Raw genomic sequence first — 23,199 nt, forward strand, 5'->3', positions numbered from 1 at the left:
CCCCTTTGGATTAGGCATTGGCCTTGACAAGTCCACTTTTCAGGAGGGCTGGCTTGTTGAGCACTAGGACTTTAGCATGAAGGAAGGAACATCTCAGAACGGTGGGCAGGAAGGGCTGCGGGGTGCTGGGAGCTAAGAAGATGGTGGAAAGGGAGTACAGCTTACCCACTGCCTGTGTTGGTTGAGGCCCCTTCTAGAATACGACCATACCTGAGTGTCGGAGGGGAGGTTGAGGCGCTCAGGTAAGGCCCCTGGCTGAGGTGGCTGGAAAGAAAGGGAAGACTTAGACAGGAGGAGGTGGGGGAAAGAGCCTCCCAAGTGGCAGAGCATAACGCAAAGAGAGACTGTCTTCTTCCTTAAAAAGGTCCCCTGTTTAGAACAGGCTGGGCCCCGTGGAGAGATGGACAGAGCCCCAGGGACTTCTGGGGGCAGAAGCCACGGCTGGGAGATGACTTTGCTCCTTGGAAAGGACTTGGACTAGAGCAGGAACAAAGGAAAGAGTGAGCCTGGGCCTGAGGCGGCAGAGGTGGGAAGGATAGGTGGGCCAGAAAGGGAGAGGCTGCTAGGCAAGGGGCAGGCAGGAAGCCCTCTGGCAGGCGTGTGGCTCTGAGGGCTTGCCCACCCTCTCCCTATCGCCTACTGTGGCTCCCAGCTCCCCGGGCACCTCCAGGTGGCTCCAGCCCTTTGCTCTTGTTCCAGAAGACGGGGGTTTGAGCGTGCCGACTCGGAGTACACGGACAAGCTGCAGCACTACACCAGTGGCCACAGTACGTACACCCCAGGGGGCCAGCACCCTCGGGCCCTTCACTATCATCCCCCAGCGACCACTCCAGCCTTGTTTCACCTCGTCTTTCCATGCTGCAGCCAGCCTGAACAATAGGCTGTTCCCTGAATATGCCAGGCTCCCTCCTACCTCCAGGCCTTTGCACGTGCTGTTCCTTTGGCCTGGAGCACCCTCCCCTCTTTGCATCACCTGTTTACCTCTGACTCATCCTTCAGGCCTCATCATATACAAGCCTCTCTGAGAAGCCTTCCCTGGCCCACCCAACCCTGGATTTAGGGCCCTGACTTTGCTTGCTCGGCCCTGGGCTTGCCCTGGCCTTACTCTTCACAGGCTGCGTTGTGATGACCTTCAGTGGCTCTGCCGTTATAGTGGGAGCGCAGGGGGCCTGATACTGTGTCTGGTGTTCACCACTGCCTCACCAGCACGGTGACCAGCACATAACTAGATACATATTATTAGAATGAATAAATGAATTGAATGAATGAGTGAATGTGGATCCTAGGCCCTGGCCTGGGAAGTGAAAGGAGGAGGTGAGAGCCCCCTCCTCTTCCTCTGGCTCTCACTCCGTGGCTCCAGCCCCCTATTATTCCTCCCCTGGGGGCCGTCTCCCCCCACCCAGTGCTGCGATCTCCCCCAGCATCCCATTCCTACCTCTGTCAGGGCTGGGGCCACATATGCCACACACTCAGAGTAGATGTTCCCTTCCAAGGGGCCTAGCAGAGAGAAAAGCTGGCCCTCTCCATTTGACCTTGGCAGGACCAGAAATTGTGGGGAGAGGGGAAAGGAAGAGCTTAGTCCTTACCACAGTTCACTCAGCAAAAGAGAATTCCAGATGGGTCCAATGTAGGTTCTCATACTGTACTCAGGTGAAGTACCCTAGGGCTCCTCAGATGTGCTCCAGGGGCTGTCACATGCTAAAGAGGGCCACCAGCATATCTCTTTATTTGTCAAATATATATTACAGGCCTATTGTGTATTCCAGGCTCTGTTCTAGGTTCTGGGAATACACAAATAAACAAACCAAAGATCCCTGCCCTTGTGGAACGTACAGTCTAGTAGGAACGAGGCAATAAGAAGTACACGTAATGAATGAGTACATTGTAGGGTGTATCAGAAGATGGAAGTGCTATGGAAAAACGGCAACGTAGAACAGTGTAATGGATTGGGAGTTGCAGGGTCGGGGTTGAATTTTTAAATAGGCTAGTTGGGGTTAACCTCAGTGAGAGGGTCTCATCTGAGCAAAGATATGAGGGAGGTGGGGGACTGAGCCATGCGGGTATCTGAGGGAAGAGCATCCCAAGCAGAGGGAACAGCCAGTGCAAAGGCCCTGAGGCTGGAGCAGGCCTGGCAGGTTCCAGGAGCAGCGAAGAGGCCAGAGTGACTAGAACAGAGTGAGGGGGTGTCTTAGTCATCTAGCACTGCCGTAACAGAAATAGTACAAGTGGATGGCTTTAAAAAAGAGAAGTTTATTCTCTCACAGCCCAGCAGGCTAAAAGTCCAAATTCAGGGTGCTGGCTCCAGGGGAAAGCTTTCTCTCTCTGTCAGCTCTGGAGGAAGGTCCTTGTAATGGATCAGGCTTCCCTTGGTCTGGGAGCATCTCAGCACAGGAACCGCAGGTCCAAAAGACGTGCTCTGCTCCCGGCACTGCTTTCTTGGTGGTATGAGGTCCCCCCATTCTGCTTGCTTCCCCTTCCTTTTATCTCTTGAGGTATAAAAGATGGTGCAAGCCACACCCCAGGGAAACTCCCTTTACATTGGATCGGGGAGGTGACCTGAGCAAGAGTGTTACATCCCACCCTAATCCTTTTACTTGCAGGCTGAGATTATGATTTACAACACATAGGGAAATCACAAAATGGAGGACAACCACACATGGCCTAACCAAGTCGATACATATTGTGGGGGGACAGAATTCAATCCATTACAGGGGGGCAGGAAGAGAAGGTGTGAGGGGCCACAACATGCAGATTCTGTACACCATTGCAGGACCATGGATTTTACCCTGAGTGAAACAGAGAGCCATTAGAAATTTCTGAGCAGGGGACTGTTGTGCTCTGAGCTGCAGTTTTGGCAGGCCCTTCTGGCTGATGTACGGAGAGTGGCCTGAAGGGGCTGGGTATTCTGGGCAAGGGCAGAGAAGGGAGACTGGTAAGGTGGTTGATGGGCAAATCCAGATATGATGGTGGCTAGACCAGGGTGGCCGCTGTGGAGAGGTTGGATCCTGACCTATTTAAAGTATTACAACTAGCATTTGATGCAGCGTTGGCTGGGGGGTTCACAAGAAAGAACAGAGCTGAGAAGCTCTAGACATTGAGCCTCTGGAACGTTTAAAGTAAAATATCCTGGGCTTAAAAATAGTTTGGGACATAAATGGAAAAATAAGTAAACCATTAAACTTTCCAGAATGTAAGTTAGGTAACTATTTAACTTACGGAGCCCGGTTAAGAGCTCCTCTGGTCGTGTAGAGGTTAAGAGTTCAGCTGCTAACCAAAAGGTCAGCAGTTCAAACCCACCAGCTGCTCCTTGGAAACCCTATGAGGCAGGTCTACTCTGTCCTATAAGGTCACTGTGAGTCAGAATCAACTCAACGGCAATAGGTTATTTAACTGATACTTGAATGGAGAAGGATTTTCTAAGCTCAAAAGCAATGGAAGGATCACAAGAAAAAATGGGCAAATTAACACAGAAATAAAAATCACCTGTACATTAAAAATAAAAGTAGTTACGTCATCCCTCCCTATTCTCCAAGAAATAAAGTCATGATATCAATGCGGCTAAACATATTGAGTGTTTTCTATGTGCCAAGAATTATTTTAAGGCTTCATATATATTTGGAGCCTGGTGGCACAGTGGTTAAGTGCTCAGCTGCTAACCAAAATGTCGGTATCAAACCTACCAGCCGCTCCTTGGGAGAAAGATGTGGCAGCCTGCCTCCGTAAGGATTTATAGACTTGGAAACCCTATGGGGCAGTTCTACTCTGTCCTATAAGGTTGCCATGAGTTGGAATGGACTCAACGGCAATGGGTTTGGTATATGTATTTATTCATTTAATCCTTATAGTTTTGCGTGTGAGGAAACTAAGGCACAAAGAGGTCACAGAGCTGCTCAGGGCAGGAGCGGGGGTATAACCCTAGGCTGTCTGGCCCCAGAGTATGTACCCTTCGCTGTCCTGTTCTGTCTACACCCTGTGGTTGTTAGTTGCCATCAAATCCATTCCAACTCATGGCGACCCCATGTGTGCAGAATAGAACTACACCATAGGGTTTTCAAGGCTGTGACTTCAGAAACAGGTTGCCAGGCCTGTCTCCCAAGGAGCTGCTGGATGGTTTTGACCCACCAGCCTTTCGGCTTACTAGCTGTAGTCCAGCACTTAGCCATTTACACCGCCCAGCCACCTGTCTGTCTACACCCTGCTGAACTAGAACAAGATAGGCTCACACCCTCTGCTTGGAGCCTTTTGGGAGCATGGCTTTTTAGAGCATGAGTCAGCAGCAAGGAAACAGGTGACATCAGGGATTGATTTTAAAAATAGACCCCAGGATATGTCCATAGGGCAACACGTTCTAAACCCAAGCTCCTGCTCCCTGCCTCCTGAGCCATAATATTAGATCTGAGCTGGACTGTGTTCTTTTCAAAATGCTGTTAGCCCTGTGACCCCTATCCACCCAACAGCCCTGTGTGGCCGGGACAGAGGAGGAAGCAGGGACATGTGACTGGCTCAGGGTCACCCACACAGGCTAGAGTATGCCATCATTCAGCGGTTGCTGGGTGAGTAGGAAGGTGTGGAGCCTGGATGTGCAGCCAGAAGGATCGACTTGGCTTCTTGTTCCTGCTCTGCCACTGGCCAGCTCGGTGACCTTGGGAAAATCATTGAACCTCTCTGAGCCTTGGCATCTTGATATTGAAACTGGCAGGAATGCTACCTCCTTCACAGGGCTGTTGTGAGGATTAAATGAATTAATGTGTATTTTAGAGTACTTTATAGTAATATTTAATAACAACAGTTAACCTTCTTTATAACCAAACCCAAAGCCAAACCCATTGCCGCTGAGTCGATTTCGACTCATACAGCCCTTTAGGGAAGAGTAGAACTGCCACATAGAGTTTCCAAGGAGTACCTGGTGGATTGAACTGCCAGCCTTTTGGTTAGCAGCTATAGCATTTAAGCACTATACCACAAGGTTTCCTTCTTTATGACAGGTAATATTTATTCAGTGCTTTCTATGTGCCAACTCTTTCTATGTGCCAGTTACTATACTAAAACCAAAAACCATAACAGTTGCCAGTGAGTCGACTGCAACTCATGGCGACCCCGTGTGTATCAGAGTAGAATTGCACTCCATAGGTTTTTTGATGGCTAATTTTTCAGAAGTAGATCACCAGGCCTTTCTTCCAAGGCGCCCCTGGGTAGACTCCAACTTCCAACCTTTTGGTCAGTGGCCAAGTGCTTAATTGTTTGCATCACCCAGGGACAAGTATTATACTAAACCTTTTTAACAGAGCGTCTCATTTAACCCTCAAAATCTCCTTCAAGAAGTTACTTGCACGCTGACTCAAAATTGTTCTATACAAAAATACTGTTAAAAGATACAGCAAAGCTATCTTAGTACCTTTTTCTTTTAATTCAAAACTGTAAGTCAGGTCCTTTATAAAGACCATAACAGTGGAAAACAATGGACTTTTTTTTTAATTGCTGAATATAGAATGTTTGAGAAATTTAGCTTTCATGTGTGCACACAAAATATGGAGGGAATACAGCAATCAAAACTAATTTTTTATAGCTAGCCATTACCTTTCTCTAAACTGTTTCAGTGCTAACATGTATTCTACAAAAGAGAATAGTTTCATAAATTAATTGATCTAAAAGTAGGTGCCAGTGTTAACCATTTTTTTTTTTTTTTAATTTTATGTCCAAGCCCATTGCTGTTGAGTCAATTCCAACTCATATCAACACTATAGGACAGGGTAGAACTCCCCGATAGGGTTTCCAAGTCTGTAATCTTTATGGAAGCTGACCATGCACCTTAGCAGCTGAGCACTTGACCACTGGGCCACCAGTGAAATCTAAAAAAAAAAAGGGGTTATTTATTATCCCTATTTTGTAGATGAAAAAAGCTAGGCATAGAGAGGTTAAGTAACTTGCCCAAGGCCACACAGCTGGATTAACACAATGATTGATACTCAAGTAAAACTCATAAAGCAGCTTGTCTGTGCCCCTTATTAGTGACAGAGCAGGACAGAATGCCTGCCACCTCCTCCCTCATCCTGCATCTCCCACTTGGGTGATGAAAGTCTGCGACCCTGACAGCTGTAAATCATCCAAACAATAGCCCACTATTTCTTGAAGACTCTGCCTGCAGAAATCCTCATCCAACCTCCTGGCAGCCAGCCTCATGCCAGGCTTTGGCCCTGAGGACCTCAGCTTCCATCCCAGGAGACAGGCTGGGGAAGCACCGGAAAGAAACTGGTAGCATGGGTCTCACCAGTGTAGACTCTACAGCCAGATGACCTGGGTTCAAATCCCACTACTGCTGCTTATTAGCTGTGTCTGTGTTACCTTGAGCAGGTCATTTAACCTTTCTAGGCCACAGTTTCCTCATCTGAAATATGGGGATATTGGACCCAATGAAACTGCCATTTTCGTAGGCCAGAAACACTCAAATATTGGCAGTTTCATAGAGTTCGACCTAATGTTTATCAGGTAGGGTCATTAGAAAGGTTGATGGAGTTGCTACCTGTAAAGTGCCTAGAACAGGGCCTGGTACCTGGTAAATCTGCCCTGAACTGTGAGCAGGTGGGATGAAACTAAAGAGTGATGGAAGCAAAGAGGGCTTCACTCAGAGCCAAACATTCAGTTAGTATTTATTAAGCATCTGAAGGTCCCTGGGTGGCACAAATGGTTTGTGCTCAACTACTAACCTAAAAGTTGGCAGTTTGAACCCACCCAGCAGTACTGTGGAACAAAGGTGGGCAATCTGCTTTCATAAAGATTATGGCCAAGTACCATTACTAAACATTTTGATCAAAGATCCTGTAGAAGAATCCTGATCAAAAGGGGGAAATGTAGAACAGAATTTCAGATTCTCATGGAATCCAGACTTTCTGGAGCCATGGAGGCTAGATGAACTCCCCAAAATTATTGCCCCGACATAATCTTTAAATCAAAAATATCTGCTAGAGTCTTCTTAAAACCAAACATTAGTTCAGCTTAACTAGTAAAAAAATTGTCTGCCTTGAGCATTGTTTCCTTTTAAGGTCTATGGCACTTCTACTCTGTCCTATAGGGTCGCTATGAGTGAGAATTGAGTCGACAGCAGTGGGTGGGTATATGGGATCAAACTGACAACAGCAACTTGAAAGATTAGGTAGGAACCTTAGGGGGCAGTAAGTTTATGTTAATGAGGAGGAAGAGCTCAGAAAAGGAGGGTGAGAATATTTGTACAACTCAAAGAATGTAATCAATGTCACTGAATTGTACATGTAGGAACTGTTGAATTGGTGTATGTTATGCTGTCTATATGCTCAACAGGCAAAAATAAATAAATAAAACTAATTCTGAGAAAAAAAAAAGATTACAGCCAAGACAACCCTATGGAACACAGTTCTGTTCTAACACACATGGGGTTGTCATGAGTCGGAATCGCCTCGACAGCAACAGATTTGGTTTTATTTTGCTTGTATACTACCCTGACACGTATTCAACCTGTATGCTGAGCCAATAATCCGAGAAGCTGGAGTCTATAAAGAAGAATGGGGCATTAGGACTGGAGGGAGACTCATTAACAACCTTGAGTTATGCTGATGACACAACCTTGCTTGCTGAAAGTGAAGAGGACTTGAAGCACTTACTGATGAAGATCATAGACCATAGACTTCAGTATGGATTACACCTCAACATAAAGAAAACAAAAATCCTCACAACTGGACCATCAAGCAACATCATGATAAATGGAGAAAAGATTGAAGTTGTCAAGGATTTCATTTTACTTGGATCCATAGTCAACACCCATGGGAGCAGCAGCCAAGAAATCAAAAGACACATTGCATTAGGCAAATCTGCTGCAAAAGACCTCTTTAAAATGTTGAAAAGCAAAGATGTCACCTTGAAGATTAAGGTGTGCCTGACCCAAGCCATGGCATTTTCAGTCGTCTGATATGCATGCGAAAGCAGGATGATGAATAAAGAAGACCAAAGAAGAATTGACGACTTTGAATTGTGGTCTTGGAGAAAAATGTTGACTATACCATGGACTACCAAAAGAACGAACAAATCTGTCTTGGAAGAAGTATGACCAGTATACTCCTTAGAAGCAAGGATGGCGAGACTCCGTCTCATGTACTTTGGACATGTTATCAGGAGAGATCAGTCCCTGGAGAAGGACATCATGCTTGGTAAAGTAGAGGGTCAGTGAAAAAGAGGAAGACCTTCAATGAGATGGATTGGCACAGTGGCTGCAACAATGGGCTCAAGCATAACAATCCTGAGGATGGTACATGACCAGGCAGTGTTTCGTTCTGTTGTACACAGGGTTGCTATGAGTTGGAACTGACTCGAAGGCACCTAACGACAACAACCCTCACACATGGACTCTGGAGCTCACATTCTAGAGCAAGAGCTCATAAACTTAGGGTTCCCAGACCCCTAGAGCTCCAAGGACCTGTGAACACCCACAAATGATATGCTACATATGGGAGTGTTCACATCCTATGAATACTTTTCCAAGGAGTAGATTCATCGCTTTCGTTACATTCTCAAAGGCAAATAGGTGTAGAGGGAGAAAAAAGACACGTACATGAGTAATGTTAATATTCAATCAATAAGCATTTATTGAGTGCCCACTATGTCCCAGGCCCTGGGATTTAGCATGAACAAGACAGACACAGCCCCTGTCCTCCTGGGGGAAAGAGGGTAAAACAAGTCCTCACAGGCAGCAGAGTGTTCCAGAAGGTGGTGACAGGGGGCCCTGACCATGCCTATCCAGGAGCCCTGATACAAGATAGAAAAGCTATATGGACATCAGGGCTGCCAGAGTGGGTGTGGAGACAGGGCTGCAGAGCCTGTGGAGAGAGCATGGGGCTCCACTAGAAGAATCCAGGCAGGCTTCACAGAAGAGGTGGCATTTGATCTGGACACAGAGACAGAAAGGAAAAGCGTGTTCCAGGTGGAGGGAATAACATGAACAAAGGCACAGAGGCAAGAAATTATGAGGTGTGTCTGGGAACCCTGGGGAAATAACTGTTTCCTGGTGGCATGTAGGGGTAGCAATGAGCTGTAAGTGGGGCCAGATTATAGAGAGCTTTGAATGCCAGGTGAAGACATTCATCTTTGTTCTGTCAGTGATGGATAGCCCTGCTGACCAACCAGCTGGCCAAGGCTCAGGGCAGCATCTAATTGGTCGGCAGCAGAGGCATCTGAGCAGGTTTTGAGCTCTTGCTGTGTGCCCCCTTAGCTCCCTGACCTGACCCGTTCCTGTCCTTCCTCCCCAGCCAGCCCAGCAGAAAGGGCTTCCCCCAGTGTTATTGGGAGGGAAGCGGAAAGCCAGTTGCCACAGGTCATGCAGTGAATCTGGGCAAGAGAGGGAACATCTCCGGGCTCTGGTGAGGGCTCACTTGGGGAGGAGAAAGTCATGGCTGCATACTCCACAAGGAGGAAGCATGAACCAGATCCTGGTTGCTTTTCATCTGGGAGACAGTGAGCACAGTGGTTTAGAGGACTGGTCTTTGGGCTCAAGTCTGATAAACCTGGGTTCAAATCCTAGCCATGCTGCTCACTAGCTGTTTGGCCTTGAGTAGATTACTTAGCCTCTCTGAGCCGCAATTTCTTCCTGTGTGAAATGGGGAGAATGATCCCTTCCTCACAGAGTTCTTGGGAGGAGAAGATGAGGTAATGCACAGCATCAGGCACAGACAAACGACTGGGTGAATGACAGCTACTAGTAGTAGTATTATTATATCTTGGTCATCTGGACTCTGCTCAGCTCTACAGGCATTGAGGACCTATTGTGTGCAGAGCTTTGTGCAGGGTGTCAGGAAAGGGAGAAATGAGAAAAGATTGCACACCCACCCTTTCCTTCCAGGCACTCGCAGTCTAGGGTGGTGGTTCTTAACCTCTCCTAGGGTCTCAGGCTCCTCTGAGACTCTGCTAAAAGCTTTGGAGCCCATGGCCAGAAAAACACAAACACAGATGTTATGTATATGTGTGTATGTATAAAATTATAATAAAGGGAAATTATATTTAGAAATATAATATGTTCTAAACTTATCAACAGTAGATTGGGGGTAACTTATTTTCTAAAATACCTATTTTCATAATTTTTAGACTATTTATAAGGAACATTGATTATTTTTCTAATCCAAAAAGGCAATATAACAATAATGATGATAATAAGAATAATAAATGCACTCCATTTCAGGAGGTTACCAGATTCCATCCCCCTCAAAGCCTATCAGGTGGTTCACGGGCCCAAATTAAGAGCCCCTGACCCAAAAAACTAGAGAAACACCTACACAAATAATCCAAAATAAAGCTGGTGTGTTAGAGCAGGGGTCAGCAAACTTTTTCTATAAAGGGCCAGATACTAAATATTTTAGGCTTTGAAGGCCATACAGTCTTTGTCACAATGACTCACTTCTGCTGTTGTAGTGTGAAAACAGCAAAGAAATTGACATGACTATGTTCTAAAAAAACTAGTTAAAGTTATAAAAAGTTTGGCCATAGTTTTCTGACCCTGTGTTAGAGGTTCCAACTCCTAGATTCCTGTAATGTCTGAAAAAGAGGCTGGGACTAGTCAGCGACATGTCCAAGGCCACACAGCCAAGCAGGGTGATGCCCCACCCAATCCCTATGATGGCCCACAGACTTCAGCCCCCTAAAAGCTCTCTGGGTGCCAGTCTGGTCCTGTCATTCCTTTCAGGCCCCAACTCCTAGAGTAGCTCCCTCCAAAGTCACAGCTCCTGCAGGAGGGAATGGGTGTGGAGGGCCAGGAGGTCTGGGTGGCTGGAGGCCAGTTAGCTGGGAGGGGGAATGTGGGGGTGGGTCATCTTTCTTTTTTCCTTCATAGTGTTTTGGTGACTCGGTGCTAGGGACAGAGCTGGGTGTTTGACGTCCAGGTTACTTCTTCCTTTTTCTGTATCAAAAAAAATAAAAATCCACATCAGATTAACATGCCTCATGTGCCGACCCATGCTGATCACTAAGGTACCCTGAAAGGTTTAAGAGTTGGCTAGTAGAGGACCTGGGTGGTGGGCCCAGGGACCACGGCCTCTCAGACCCTGAGTGAGGCAGCCCCTCCAGGCTCTGGGATCTAGCTTTGAGGGCTGAGGCAGCCAGGGAGGGCTCCTGAGGGGAGAGGGGGCTGGAATTAGGCCTTGAAAGACAGGGAGGAAGTCTCGTTAATGAGAGCCCAAAAAGCACAGTCTATTGCCTGTTCTTTTTGTAATTTAGTTCCAATTCTCTGTCTTCTTTCTTGACTTTTTCTTTATTTGGGTACCCCCGACTCTCTTTCACAAGGTGTCATGCTTACCTATCTTTTTATGCCCACATCTGTGGCAGACATTGCGAATCAATCCTGGCAGTTTTTTAAGCTGCTCCAGGAAGTCATTACTAATCAATTAGAGTTAGAACAAGAGCTGGAACCCATTTGCCATCTCTACTGATCTCTATGTTCTCCTCACCCTTCTACCTAGCTCAGTGCCCACCTGCCCAGTGAGGCCCAAAGAGGCCAGGTGACTTGCAAGGGGTTACCCAGTTCTTATGAGAACCAACTAGGAGTGCATTTCCCTCCACGGAGGGGCTGTCTCCAACCTCACCTTTCCATTTGTCCGCATCTTAAGTCTGTTCATGTGACCGAGCCTGGTCTTCTCCCTGCAGTGACCCCAGGCATGAAGATCTACATTGACCCTTTCACCTATGAGGACCCCAATGAGGCAGTGCGGGAGTTTGCCAAGGAAATTGACGTCTCCTGTGTCAAAATTGAGCAGGTGATTGGAGCAGGTACGTGGGGTCCTCTGCAATGGGCGGGAACTGCCCCATCCGCAATCCTGGGGCAGAAGTGAGAGGGTAGAGTATGGGGCAGGGGCCTTAAGGGCCCTCCAAGACCTGAAGACTCAGAATGTCTCGGATGAAAGAGCCCTCAGAGGTCGTCCAGTAAAACCACATTGTCAAACAGATAAGGAAACTACGGTACAGGGCTGGGAAGGAGCTGCCACAAAAAGTCAGAGTTTGAGCTGGGTTTGGAACCCAGGTCTCTGGACTCTTTTCCAGTGCTTCCTGCTTTTCCCACTAACCCATGGTCCCCCTCCCTATCTCCCCAGGCCTCCTATATCCTCACCCCCATACTCCCAGTCGAAATTCATAACATGCGTAAAGAATTTACTCTCCATTCCCGTAGGTGGCTGGAACTTTTCAGGGTCTCCTTGGGTTTCCTCTTGGGAGGTCCCCACATTCTAAAATAGGTCTGTGTCTGAGAAAACTAATTGACTATTGAGGAGGAAGAGCTCCTACAGGCCCCAGGAGCAGAAGTGACAGGGAACACGGAGGTGGCACTCCCATCTGGTAAATGACATCCTATCTCTCTCGGTGTGTCTGTACCAGGAGAATTTGGCGAGGTCTGCAGTGGTCACCTGAAGCTACCAGGCAAGAGAGAGATCTTTGTGGCCATCAAGACACTCAAGTCGGGCTATACTGAGAAACAGCGCCGGGACTTCCTTAGCGAGGCCTCCATTATGGGCCAGTTCGACCACCCCAATGTCATCCACTTGGAAGGCGTTGTCACCAAGAGCACACCCGTGATGATCATCACTGAGTTCATGGAGAATGGCTCCCTGGACTCCTTCCTCCGGGTAGGAGAAATGGAGAGTGCCAGAGGTCCATGAGTGGGGCAGGACAAGGAATATGGACATAGATTCATACTGTAAGAAGAGCATGAAAGGGTCTTAGAAAAGCTATAGGTCGGGAATGGCAAACATGCTGCCACTCTCCATTCCTTCACTTGTGGCAGGCATTGCTAATCAATCACAGTATTCCCTCCCACTAAGACCAGAGACCATCTCAAAATCCTTCTAAATATGGTTCCCCAGGAAGCCACAGTCAGTCATTGAGTGTCGGCATACAGCCTGAAACTTGGTTGTTATTCATGCTCTTAGCCAGTCTTCTCATTATGCACAAGGGAAAACTGAGGCTCAGAGAGAGGAAGAGTTTGCCCAAGGTCACCCAGAGGGTCAAGGTTAGAGCCACAACTGGTACTAGGTCTCCTGACCACCAGTCTAGAGTTCCCATCAAAGTCTGGATTTTCCCAACTTTGTACAGGCCAGAGAGGGGAGTTGAGAGCACAAAGCCAAGAGAGGAAAATTTCAAGGCCTCCTGGGAGATCACAGACAATATGCTGGACAAAGCACTGGACCGAGAGTCAGAAGCATACCATTGGACTGGTTGCCATTCAACAAATATTTATTAAGCACTTATGCAGTGGTTAAAGCACTCAGCTGCTAAGCAAAAGATCAGCAGTTTGAACTTAGCAGTGGCTCTGTGGGAGAAAGATGTGGCAGTCTGCTTCCATAAAGATTACAGCCTTGGAATCCCCATGGGGCAGTTCTACTCTGTCCTATAGGGTTGCTGTGAGTCGGAATTGACTCGACAGCAGTGGGTTTGGTTTTTTATATGCCAGGCATCTTCCCTGTACCTTCTCATTTAACTCTCAAAACAGCCCTGGGAAGTGGGTGTTACTTACCCCATTTAACATACAGATGAGGAAACCAAGACTTGGAGAAATTAGATCACTCGTCCAAGGTTGCACAGCCAGGAAGGGGCAGAGCCAGAGTCAAACCAAGTGTGTCTGCTTCAAAGCTCATGTTCTCTTCACAGCCCTGAAGTCAGCCTCTCATAGGCCTCTCTAAGGTCACTGGGCATCCGAGTCCTTCCTACAGGGAGCCCAGGGCCAGGTGGCAGGGTCTTGCTCTGGTCCCCCATTAGGGTATTGTCCAGAGCTCTGATTTCTGCTCTTCCATTCACTCAGCAATTTCTTGACTTCTCCCAAAGCAAAATGACGGGCAGTTCACAGTCATCCAGCTGGTGGGCATGCTGCGGGGCATCGCGGCTGGCATGAAGTACCTGGCAGACATGAACTATGTCCATCGCGACCTGGCCGCCCGCAACATCCTTGTTAACAGCAATCTAGTCTGCAAGGTGTCTGACTTCGGGCTGTCACGCTTTCTGGAGGATGATACCTCAGACCCCACCTACACCAGCGCCCTGGTAAGATATAAGCGGGCACACTGGGGTCACCTGTGCCCAGTGTGGATATCCATCTCTCCCTGAAATACGTCTTCACTGACACCTGCTGAGCACTGGGCTGGGCCCTGAGAACACAGAATGAGATAACCACAGATCCTTCCCTCTTGGAGCTCACAGACTGGTGGGGGTCACGGATGTGCAGAGCAATATGGAATGACAGTGCTATGAACCAAGAAGCCCAGCCTTAGTAGGTAGTGGAAGGCTTCCTGGAGGGAGTGATATCTGAAGGGCCAGTAAGTTTGCCCTATGAAAAGGGAAGGAAAGGGCCTCCAGGTAGAAAGCACAGCAGAAGACAAGATCACTTGACAAGTCCAGGCTGTAAAGGTGAAAGGCAGTGAGCAGTGATACTGGAGAGGTAGGCAGGGGCTAGATCTTAAAAAAAAAAAAATTTTTTTTAGATCTTAGAGGCTCTTAAATGCCCAAGTTCAGGACTCTGCCCTGAAAGCAGCTAGGGTTGTTGAAGTGTTTTAAACAGAAAGAAATAAGACACAGTCCCTGCCATCAAAGGGCACAGAGATTAGTGCAAGTAGAGCCAGACGAGGAGGCAAATAATTTGAGTACTGTTTTGTGTCATAAGCGTCTGGATAGAGAGATGCAAGGCAGTTTTAGGATTAAGGAGCGTGATCACCTCTTTGGAAGTTTAAGAGTTAGAGGGACTTAAAGGATGAGAAGGAAGTCTTCAGATGGCATAATGGGAAAAAGCGCTCCATCCAGATGGAACAGCATGTGCAAATACCCAGAGGTCTGAAGCAGCATGGTGACCTTGGGGAACAAGAAGGTGCATCATACGATCAATGCAGCACAGACTTGGGGTGGGCAGTATTGAGAGCAAAGGACACACAGATCAGCCTTCACCCATCAACCGTCCCATTCCCATTCCCCAGGGTGGGAAGATCCCAATCCGATGGACAGCCCCGGAAGCCATCCAGTACAGGAAATTCACCTCGGCCAGCGACGTGTGGAGCTACGGGATAGTCATGTGGGAAGTGATGTCCTACGGGGAGCGGCCCTACTGGGACATGACCAACCAGGATGTAAGTTTCTAAGGGGGTGGGAAGAGCCTTTCTGGCTAGCCAGAGCGGGAGAAGAAGATAGGAAATTTCTGGCATTGTACCAGAATTGTGCCAGGGATGAAAGAAAGGTCTCTGAGATCCCAGCCTGGCTGCCAGGGCAGCTTCCAGCCCAATGTTGGCTGGTTCAAACCTCTACACAGGACCCTGGACTCTCCAGGCGTAGGGAGTAGAGAAGGCCCACTCAACCCCAAATCAGCAAATCTTCAGGATGCATGCACCTATAGCCAACCCTGAATGAGACCATGTCTTCCCTTCAGGTGTTTACCACTAGTTGGGGGGACAAGACAAATACGCAGGGAACCAGATATCATATCAGAAAATTCGATGATCAAGTGTAAAAATAGCATGGGGGCAGTATCTGACCTCCTCTAACTTCTCAAGGGGGAAGGAGAACCAAGATGAACAGCCCAAGGCTGATTCCTATGAGGCAGAAGTCAGCCATGCCTTCTTTCTCCACCATCTTTACCAATTCTGACACCAACCGTCCCTCCCACAGCACTCTCTACTCCTCTGCTCTGTTCAATAATTCATTGCAATGGCCACACAGAACTCACAGACCATACTCATAGTTATGGGGTTTATTAGGGAAGTAACAGTCACCATTCAGGGTCAGGAACACGCAGGATACAGTTCTTTCATCAGGACACCCTCTTCCCTGCCAGGCTCGCAGGCAGGTCTTTCCCTGGCCCTTGGCCTCTGCCCAAAGGCACTCTTTCTCTCTTCTTGGGCTGGGAAGCCCACCACACCATTTCTTGCTGCTGGGTCTCTGCCATTGCTTCTTACTGCCTTCAGCGTTACAGCTCTCTCTCTCTCTCTCTCTCTCTCTCTCTCTCTCTCTCTCTGTGTCTCCTGGTTCCAGCAGCTTCTCAGTGCAGGGATCTCAGATCCAATGGACATGCTGGCTCCTGGCTGTTCTTCCTTGGTGGTGGTGGGATCTTCTCCTTCCTGCCTCTGGGGTGGCTCATTTCAAGCCCAGCAGGATGGCAAAACTTACCAATCTCTTTGATGGGCGACAATTACCTATTACACAGTCCCACCCAATCACTTGGGTGGGAAGTACAAGACCATGGCAAGATAGGCCACACAAAAGTGACCCATCGCACTGCAAGCACTAAATTGGAGAAGGCAGGTGTTGTAGGTGCTGAGGCAAGGGCAATATGGGCAAGATCACTCAAGAGAGTCTTCACAGAACTGGTGGGACTCAATAGCAATGAAACTTGGAGATGTCAGGACTTTCCAAGGGAAAGAACAGCCTGAGCAAAGGCCCAGAGGTGGGATAATGAGACTGGCTGCCCTACCACCACAAGTGGTTGTGTTGGGGAGCAGTGGAGAGGAAAGTTGGTCAGAAAGGTTGGTGAGGCTCAGTAATGGGGTGTTGACAGTCAACCCAAGGAGTTTTGATTGGAAACAAAGCAGAACAGGAAGGACTTGAAGAAGCTTCTTAAGCAGGGAAGGGGACCACAGGAGGGTTGGAGAATCTGGCCTTGGTAGGAGAAGAGATTGGAGAGGATGTTTGAGCTCCTTTCTCTGACATAAGCTGGGTGGGAGTGGCAGGCAGGGGGTACCAGCCAGGCTCACGGCCATACTATGGGGCCTGACAGAGAAGGTATCTCTTACCTGGAGCTGTAAGTGGCACTTAACTGGAAGCATGTGACCACCCTGGGGGCAAGGAAGGGGCCAGAGGGGGGAGTCCTCAGGGCCATCTAAGCCAGAGGGAGTTCAGAGATGTCAGATGGGGAGGAACAGCCCACAGGAAGGTCAGCCTGGTGGAACTCTGAGGCAGAGGTTATCTGAGGGCACTGGATGGTCTGAGACTGGGGGAGCGGGGCAAGCTGATGGGTCAGACCCAGAGGACAGTAGGTAGGAGCCCAGATGAGGCCCATCATTGGGGGTGCCTCCAGGAAGTGGAGGTCATTGCCATGGCAACCACTTAGGTCTGGCCTGCAATGCACTGAGGGCAAGATGGGCCAGGCAGGAGGGCAGATGCCCTCACCCGACCCAGCCCAACCTCCCTCTGCCCCTGTATTGTGTTCAGGTAATCAACGCCATCGAGCAGGACTACCGGCTGCCTCCTCCCATGGACTGCCCGAGCGCCCTGCACCAGCTCATGCTAGACTGCTGGCAGAAGGACCGCAACCACCGGCCCAAGTTCGGCCAGATAGTCAACACGCTGGACAAGATGATCCGCAACCCCAACAGCCTCAAAGCCATGGCACCCGTCTCCTCCGGGTACGGCCCCGCCCCGGCCCCGCCCCTCTCCTCCCGGTACGCTCGTCCCCGGCCTCGCCCCCTCCTCTAAGCAAGCCTAAGCCTTGGTCCCACCCTGGCCCCGTAAGGTCCCGCCCCGGACTCGCCCCTCTCCTCTCGGCACTTTCCATCCTTGGCCTCTACCCCGACCCAGTCCCTCCTTCCGAAGACTCCCCTCTGGCCCCGCCCACTCCTCCCTTCTCCCAACCCCGTTTGACCCCGCCCCCTCCTCCCAGTCTGGCCCGCCCCCCCTCGGGACCGACCCAGCCACACCTCTCTCCTCCCTGGATGGCCCCGGCCCCTCCCCTCTCTTCTTTCCAGGGCCTCGGCCCCGCCCACCTCACCTCTCCCTCTTTAAGGAGTAAGCCGCCTTTAGGGCTCTGCCCTGTACAGGCAGAAGCTCCCCACCTCAGCTTGGGGTCAGGGAAGGATGGGACTAGTGTTTTCGGGCACCTACACTGCCTCGGGTGCAGAGGAGGAGAAGGACGCACACTCTGCGTGGTAGAGGAAGTACCTGGGGACAGGAGAGAGGGGCGAGGGGTTGGGGCGTTAGCAAAGTGTTCAAGCCCGAGCTTGTTCTTGAAGGGTTGAGTGAGGGAATTCCAGGAGGAGGCGAGCCGGGTGCAATGGCAGGAAATACTTCAGCGAGTATGGGGGGCAGATAGGGAAGAGCTGTGGCAGGAGGAAAAGGCAGGGGCACTGGGGCACAGGTAGCTCCTGAGGCCTGTGAGTTGCTGGCCTGCCTAAAGAAACTAGTGAGGGCTCTTTAAAGCAGCCTGAGAGGACAACATTTAAGAAAAATCACCAAAGGGTCCAGAATCTTGGTTGGTTAATAGATTTACTCATTACTAAGTTTCTTCTCTAACTATACTAATCCTTGACCCTGGACCCTCCAACTTACATTTGTAACCTCATCAACACATCACACACACACACACTCAGGGTCACACACAGTCCTACACACATACATGAACACACAATTAGCCACAGACACTCTTGCTCATGCTCACACAGACACATACAATCCCACACCCACAGATGCATACCAGTCTCAGGCCCTCACATCCACAAGCCCCTGGGTACGCACCTACATTCAAAACACTTACCCCACACACATACATGCCCCCCACACTTGGGTCACCTCCCCCAAACCAGAGAGACTGGCTCAACTGGAAGAGGGTGCTCCCCTTCTCTCCAGGGGTCCCAGAGTGCTTGCCTTGCACGCCTTGCCTTGCTTGAGCGGCTGTCTCAGGTCACACTCCCAGCCCCACATGCTTTTACTTTTCAGGACCCTCAGTCCCACAAGGCTTCTTGGGATCCTGATGTCCTCAGGATCCAGGTCTGGCTATGGTTAGAGGCTCTTTGTGTCCAAATCCTTCACCCGCCAAGTTTTCATGCCCAAGCGACCTTCCTGCTCGCATCTACCTGTTGCTCCTCCCCATGACCCTGCGCCAGCCACTCCTGACTATCCTGCTAAAATCACCCTGCACTTTCAACCTCACGGGACTCATCTCACTCCTTGCCAGCCAGGAAGTCATTCCCATCAGTGCCACCAACCTTATCTAGACTTTGGAGCTGCAGTCCACAACGTTAGCCTCCTGGAGCACAAATCAGAGTGGACAATGCCACTGGGGGAGGAAGCAGTGAAGAATCAGCCCAGTTAGCCCAGTTGAAATCCTGCTCCTGCAAGTTAGCATAGGAAGAAAGTCTCCCCTGCCTCACCACTGGTCCAGGCTCTTAGCAGCCCCAGCAGAGGCTCCCCTAGACTTCCAGGAGACCCCAGCTCTGATTCCTGCACACATACCCTCGCTATCACGTTCCCACAAATATAAGCCAAAAAACAAAAACCCATTGCTGTCAAGTAAATTCTGACTCATGGTAACTCCGTGTGTGTCAGAGTGGAATTGTGCTCCGTAGGGTTTTCATGGCTGTAATTTTTACAGAAGCAGATCACCAGGCCTTTCTTCCAAGTCTGCTTGCTAGGTTCGAACCACCAACCTTCCATTTAGCCATAGTGCACAAACTGTTTACACCACCCAGGACCTCTCACATATATATATATATATATATATATATATATATGTATATATATATATATATATATATACACACCATCGCACAGGTTCAGACTCATGCCCGCACTCATGCAGACATACACTTGGACGTACACATTCCCTTATGTTCACACAAATGGATATGCTTGCATGCGCACACACACTCACAGCTCACACATACTTACCCTCAGCCTCCCTGCAAGCATGTTCCCTGACCATCTCTGTTGCCCACCCCACCACCACCCCCAGAATCAATCTGCCGCTGCTGGACCGCACCATCCCCGACTACACCAGCTTTAACACAGTGGACGAGTGGCTGGAGGCCATCAAGATGGGGCAGTACAAGGAGAGCTTTGCCAACGCCGGCTTCACCTCCTTCGACGTTGTGTCGCAGATGATGATGGAGTAAGTGCCTGGCCCTGTCTACCTACCGCCATCACTGCCTCTCCCCACTCCCACCCTCCAGCTAAATAGGGGGCTCTGGAAGGTGGGGAATAGACAACATCCCAGCTAGGAGTGGAGAGACCAGGGGGCAAGAAGACCAACTTTGGAGCCACACCTGGATTCACATCCAGGTCTGTCTGCCACCTGTGGGCTATGTGACCTTGGACAAGTCACAGAACCTCCCCCAGCCTCAGTTTCCTTGTCTATAAGCTGAGGGTTGGTAGAAAGATTAAAGGAGAAGTCAAGTCGGTGGTTACTTAGTACATGTGAGCTCCCTTCCGCTTCCCAGTAGGGGAGCAGAGAAGTGCACCTACAACCTGACTCCCAGTCAGGTGTCCCTCCACCTCATCCCAGTCGCCCACTCTAGCTTTGGATGTCCATCCACTCCCCCATCTCCATCACCTCCCCCCCGCCAGCTCTCTTAAGCACAAACCCCTGGAGAGACCCAGGCAGCTTTCTACTGGGCACAGAAGCCCCTCCACCCCCATCTATCCCTAACACACATCCTTTTCTCCCAAAGGGACATTCTTCGGGTTGGGGTCACTTTGGCCGGCCACCAGAAAAAAATCCTGAACAGTATCCAGGTGATGCGGGCACAGATGAACCAGATTCAGTCTGTGGAGGTCTGACCCTCACCTGCCTCGGCTCACCTCTCCCTCCAGGCCCCACCCCCTCCGCCCACCGCCGGGGCCCCCCCGCTGTCCGTCCACCGCAGGGTCAGCCACCTGCCAGGAGGCCACGGGCACCAGGAAGAACCAAGCGGCACTCCAGCCACGAGACGCCACCAAGAACACCTGCGACTCAACGATGGAAACAAAAGAGAATGGGGGAAAAAGCAAATCTATCCTGGGAGGGGGCGGGAAGTACAAGGAATATTTTTTAAAGAGGATTCTCACAAGGAAAGCGATGACTGTTCTTGGGAAAAAAAAAAAGAAAGGGCTTGGGAGAGCCATGCGATTTGTCCAACTGGAGGTCAAAAGCAGTTTCTCTCCAACTCCCTCTGGGAAGGTGACCTGGCTAGAGCCAAGAAACACTTTCAGGAAAACAAATAGGAAGGGGGAGAGAGGCCGCCCTTCTCTCCTGCTCACTGGCTTGTTCTTTCAGGCCTCACTCAACAGCAGAGCGCCAGGAAGACGGGGCAGGTGGACAGGCAGCCACCCTGGGTATCGCCCTGGGAGCCACCCCAGGAAGATCCATTCCCATTGCCACTGGGCAAATGGAAGAATTTTCCTAACTTTGGAGACGATTTTAGAAACTCCAATGAAAGAGACCCATTTCTCCTGTTAGCTCATGGGGCTGAAAAGGGGCTTTTGTCCTCCTGGGCCAGGGAGAACATGGGGACACCAGAAGGGTCAGCCTTCCTGAGGATGGCCACCCACCAGGCCGGTTGGCACAGCTGCAGCTCCACGTATGTGTCATGCCCGGCCCGCTGGTCTGGCCCGCATGAGCGCCTGCCCCCACCAGCCCCACCTGGAGGACAGGTGCTGCAGGGACCACCATCAGCTACGACTGCCATCGAGAAGGATTGATCCTATGTCTGGGTTTGTTTACAGCGATTTGGCTGGAGGTGGTTTTGGTTGGGGGGGATTTGTTTGTTGGTTTTTTTTTTTTTTTTTTATAACAATGAAGTGACACGTTTCCTACCTTTTGAGGACTTGATCCTTCTCCAGGAAGAAGGTGCTTTCTGCTTACCAACTTAGGCAATACACCAAGGGCGAGATTTTATATGCACATTTCTGGATTTTTTATATGGTTTTCATTGACACCCCTCCCTCCTCCCCTGCCCTCAGCATAGGATCCCCACCTGCTACCAGGCCTCACCAAAGCCCACTGCCGTGGGCCATCTGGGCCATTCAGAGACCAAGGGTGATTTAGGCAGGGTGGGGTGAGATAGAGGGGATCCCGCCCCAGGCCTGTTTTGGAAAGCAGCAGTTTGAGAGGGAAGTGGGCTTGGAGGCTGCAGGGCCAAGGTCCTTGCCTCTTTCCCACTCTCCTGCTCCAATCTATCCAGTACTTCCCTCGAGGTTTCTGAGTGCCCACAGATGGCCAGAACCCAGTTCTGCCTCTGGGTACCTGAGCTGGGCTGCCTCAGCACCAGGCCCCAGATCATTCACTGTGATACCCCAGCCCGCCAAAGGGTCGCCCTCGGAGACATGGGCCCCTCGGACATGGCCAGGCATTCTCCTTCCCTCCTCTGGAAACAAAGTATGTGATTTCCCTCCCACCTCCTTCCTTCCTCCAGAACTTTGCCCCAGACTGAAGGTCTTGACCATGGGGAAACCATCCATCTGGGGTTCTGGCCACACACTCCCTCCTGTGAGCAAGTACAGGCATCTGAGCAGAACAATTGGCTAGTGAATCTTATGGAAATAAACACTTTAGTTATAAAACAACCCCTGTTCTCTGTCAGTTCCAGGAGGGACCCTAGCACCCTTGGAATGTGCCAAGGGGCGCTTTCTCCCTCTGGGTTTTAGAGAAGGTTTAGGGCCTCCGGACACCCAGAGAGTGAAGCTGAGAAGACGTGTGGAAGACAACATAGGCCCACATAGCCTTTCTAGGTCTGGCTTGTCACAAGCATAGGCAGCAAAAGAAACGAATGGGAAGTGGCTCAGGATGTGGTGTTCACTGCCCTTGGAATCAGGGAGAGCCACCCCAGGGTGCTTCAGGAGTAGGGAGTTGGCAGGGGTTCCCGGATGTCAGGTGAGCTGTGATCAGGATGAGTGTGAGGGCGGGCATGTGGAGGTGAGGCAGGACACGGGGTCCTGAAGTACCGGTGGACCTCCAGTGAGAGCCATAGATATGATCTCCTTATCCTGGCCAACTCTCATTTCCTCTGTGCAAATGCGCTTCTACTCACATTAAACTCAGAATCCTTTGTATGGAGGGAGGAGGTGGACGTGCTGTGGATATCAAGTCTGGGTGGGGATGAAGAGCAAGGAATCTAAGGGGAGTGGGGGCCAGGAATGCCACAGCTCAGACCTCTTCCTTTGTCTGCTGAGTTTCATTGAGGAGGCTGACCAGTGGGAAAGATTCAGGCCACAAGCGGCCAGTCAATGGCCCCTCCATGCGAGCAAGATCCAGCTCAGACCAGCCTGTCATCTGTCTGTCACTCACCTGTTCTCTGGAGCCCAGGATGCAAAGGGAAGGAAGGGATTAGCGAGGAGCATGGCCCCCTGGTGGAACAGCAGAGTGAGCCACAGGGAAGGCATTGGCAGGCTTCCCACAAACTGGCCACAGTGCCCTGGCCGGCCATCCCTTTGTGCCCTGAAGATACCCGGCACGGGTGGCAGCTGTCTTGGGCATAC

The 23,199-nt window shown here is 50.1% G+C and overlaps 1 protein-coding gene across 2 annotated transcripts in view; it reads left to right on the forward strand.

Moving 5' to 3' along the window:
• The window catches only part of EPHB2 (EPH receptor B2), a 228,142-nt gene extending 207,396 nt beyond the window's left edge, over positions 1-20,746 (forward strand). Inside the window, exons 9-16 of one of the 2 annotated variants that reach the window (XM_049878222.1) lie at positions 700-767; positions 11,656-11,778; positions 12,379-12,626; positions 13,822-14,037; positions 14,961-15,110; positions 17,185-17,378; positions 19,700-19,855; positions 20,415-20,746. In XM_049878222.1, coding sequence (XP_049734179.1) covers positions 700-767; positions 11,656-11,778; positions 12,379-12,626; positions 13,822-14,037; positions 14,961-15,110; positions 17,185-17,378; positions 19,700-19,855; positions 20,415-20,523 — 1,264 coding nt within the window. In that variant the 3' untranslated portion in view covers positions 20,524-20,746. The remainder of the gene's footprint in view (positions 1-699; positions 768-11,655; positions 11,779-12,378; positions 12,627-13,821; positions 14,038-14,960; positions 15,111-17,184; positions 17,379-19,699; positions 19,856-20,414) is intronic. The other variant, XM_049878223.1, reaches the window with a different exon arrangement.
• The last annotated feature ends 2,453 nt before the right edge of the window (positions 20,747-23,199 follow it).

This window comes from Elephas maximus, chromosome 3 (genome assembly GCF_024166365.1).
Source record: "Elephas maximus indicus isolate mEleMax1 chromosome 3, mEleMax1 primary haplotype, whole genome shotgun sequence".
NCBI lineage: Eukaryota > Metazoa > Chordata > Mammalia > Proboscidea > Elephantidae > Elephas > Elephas maximus.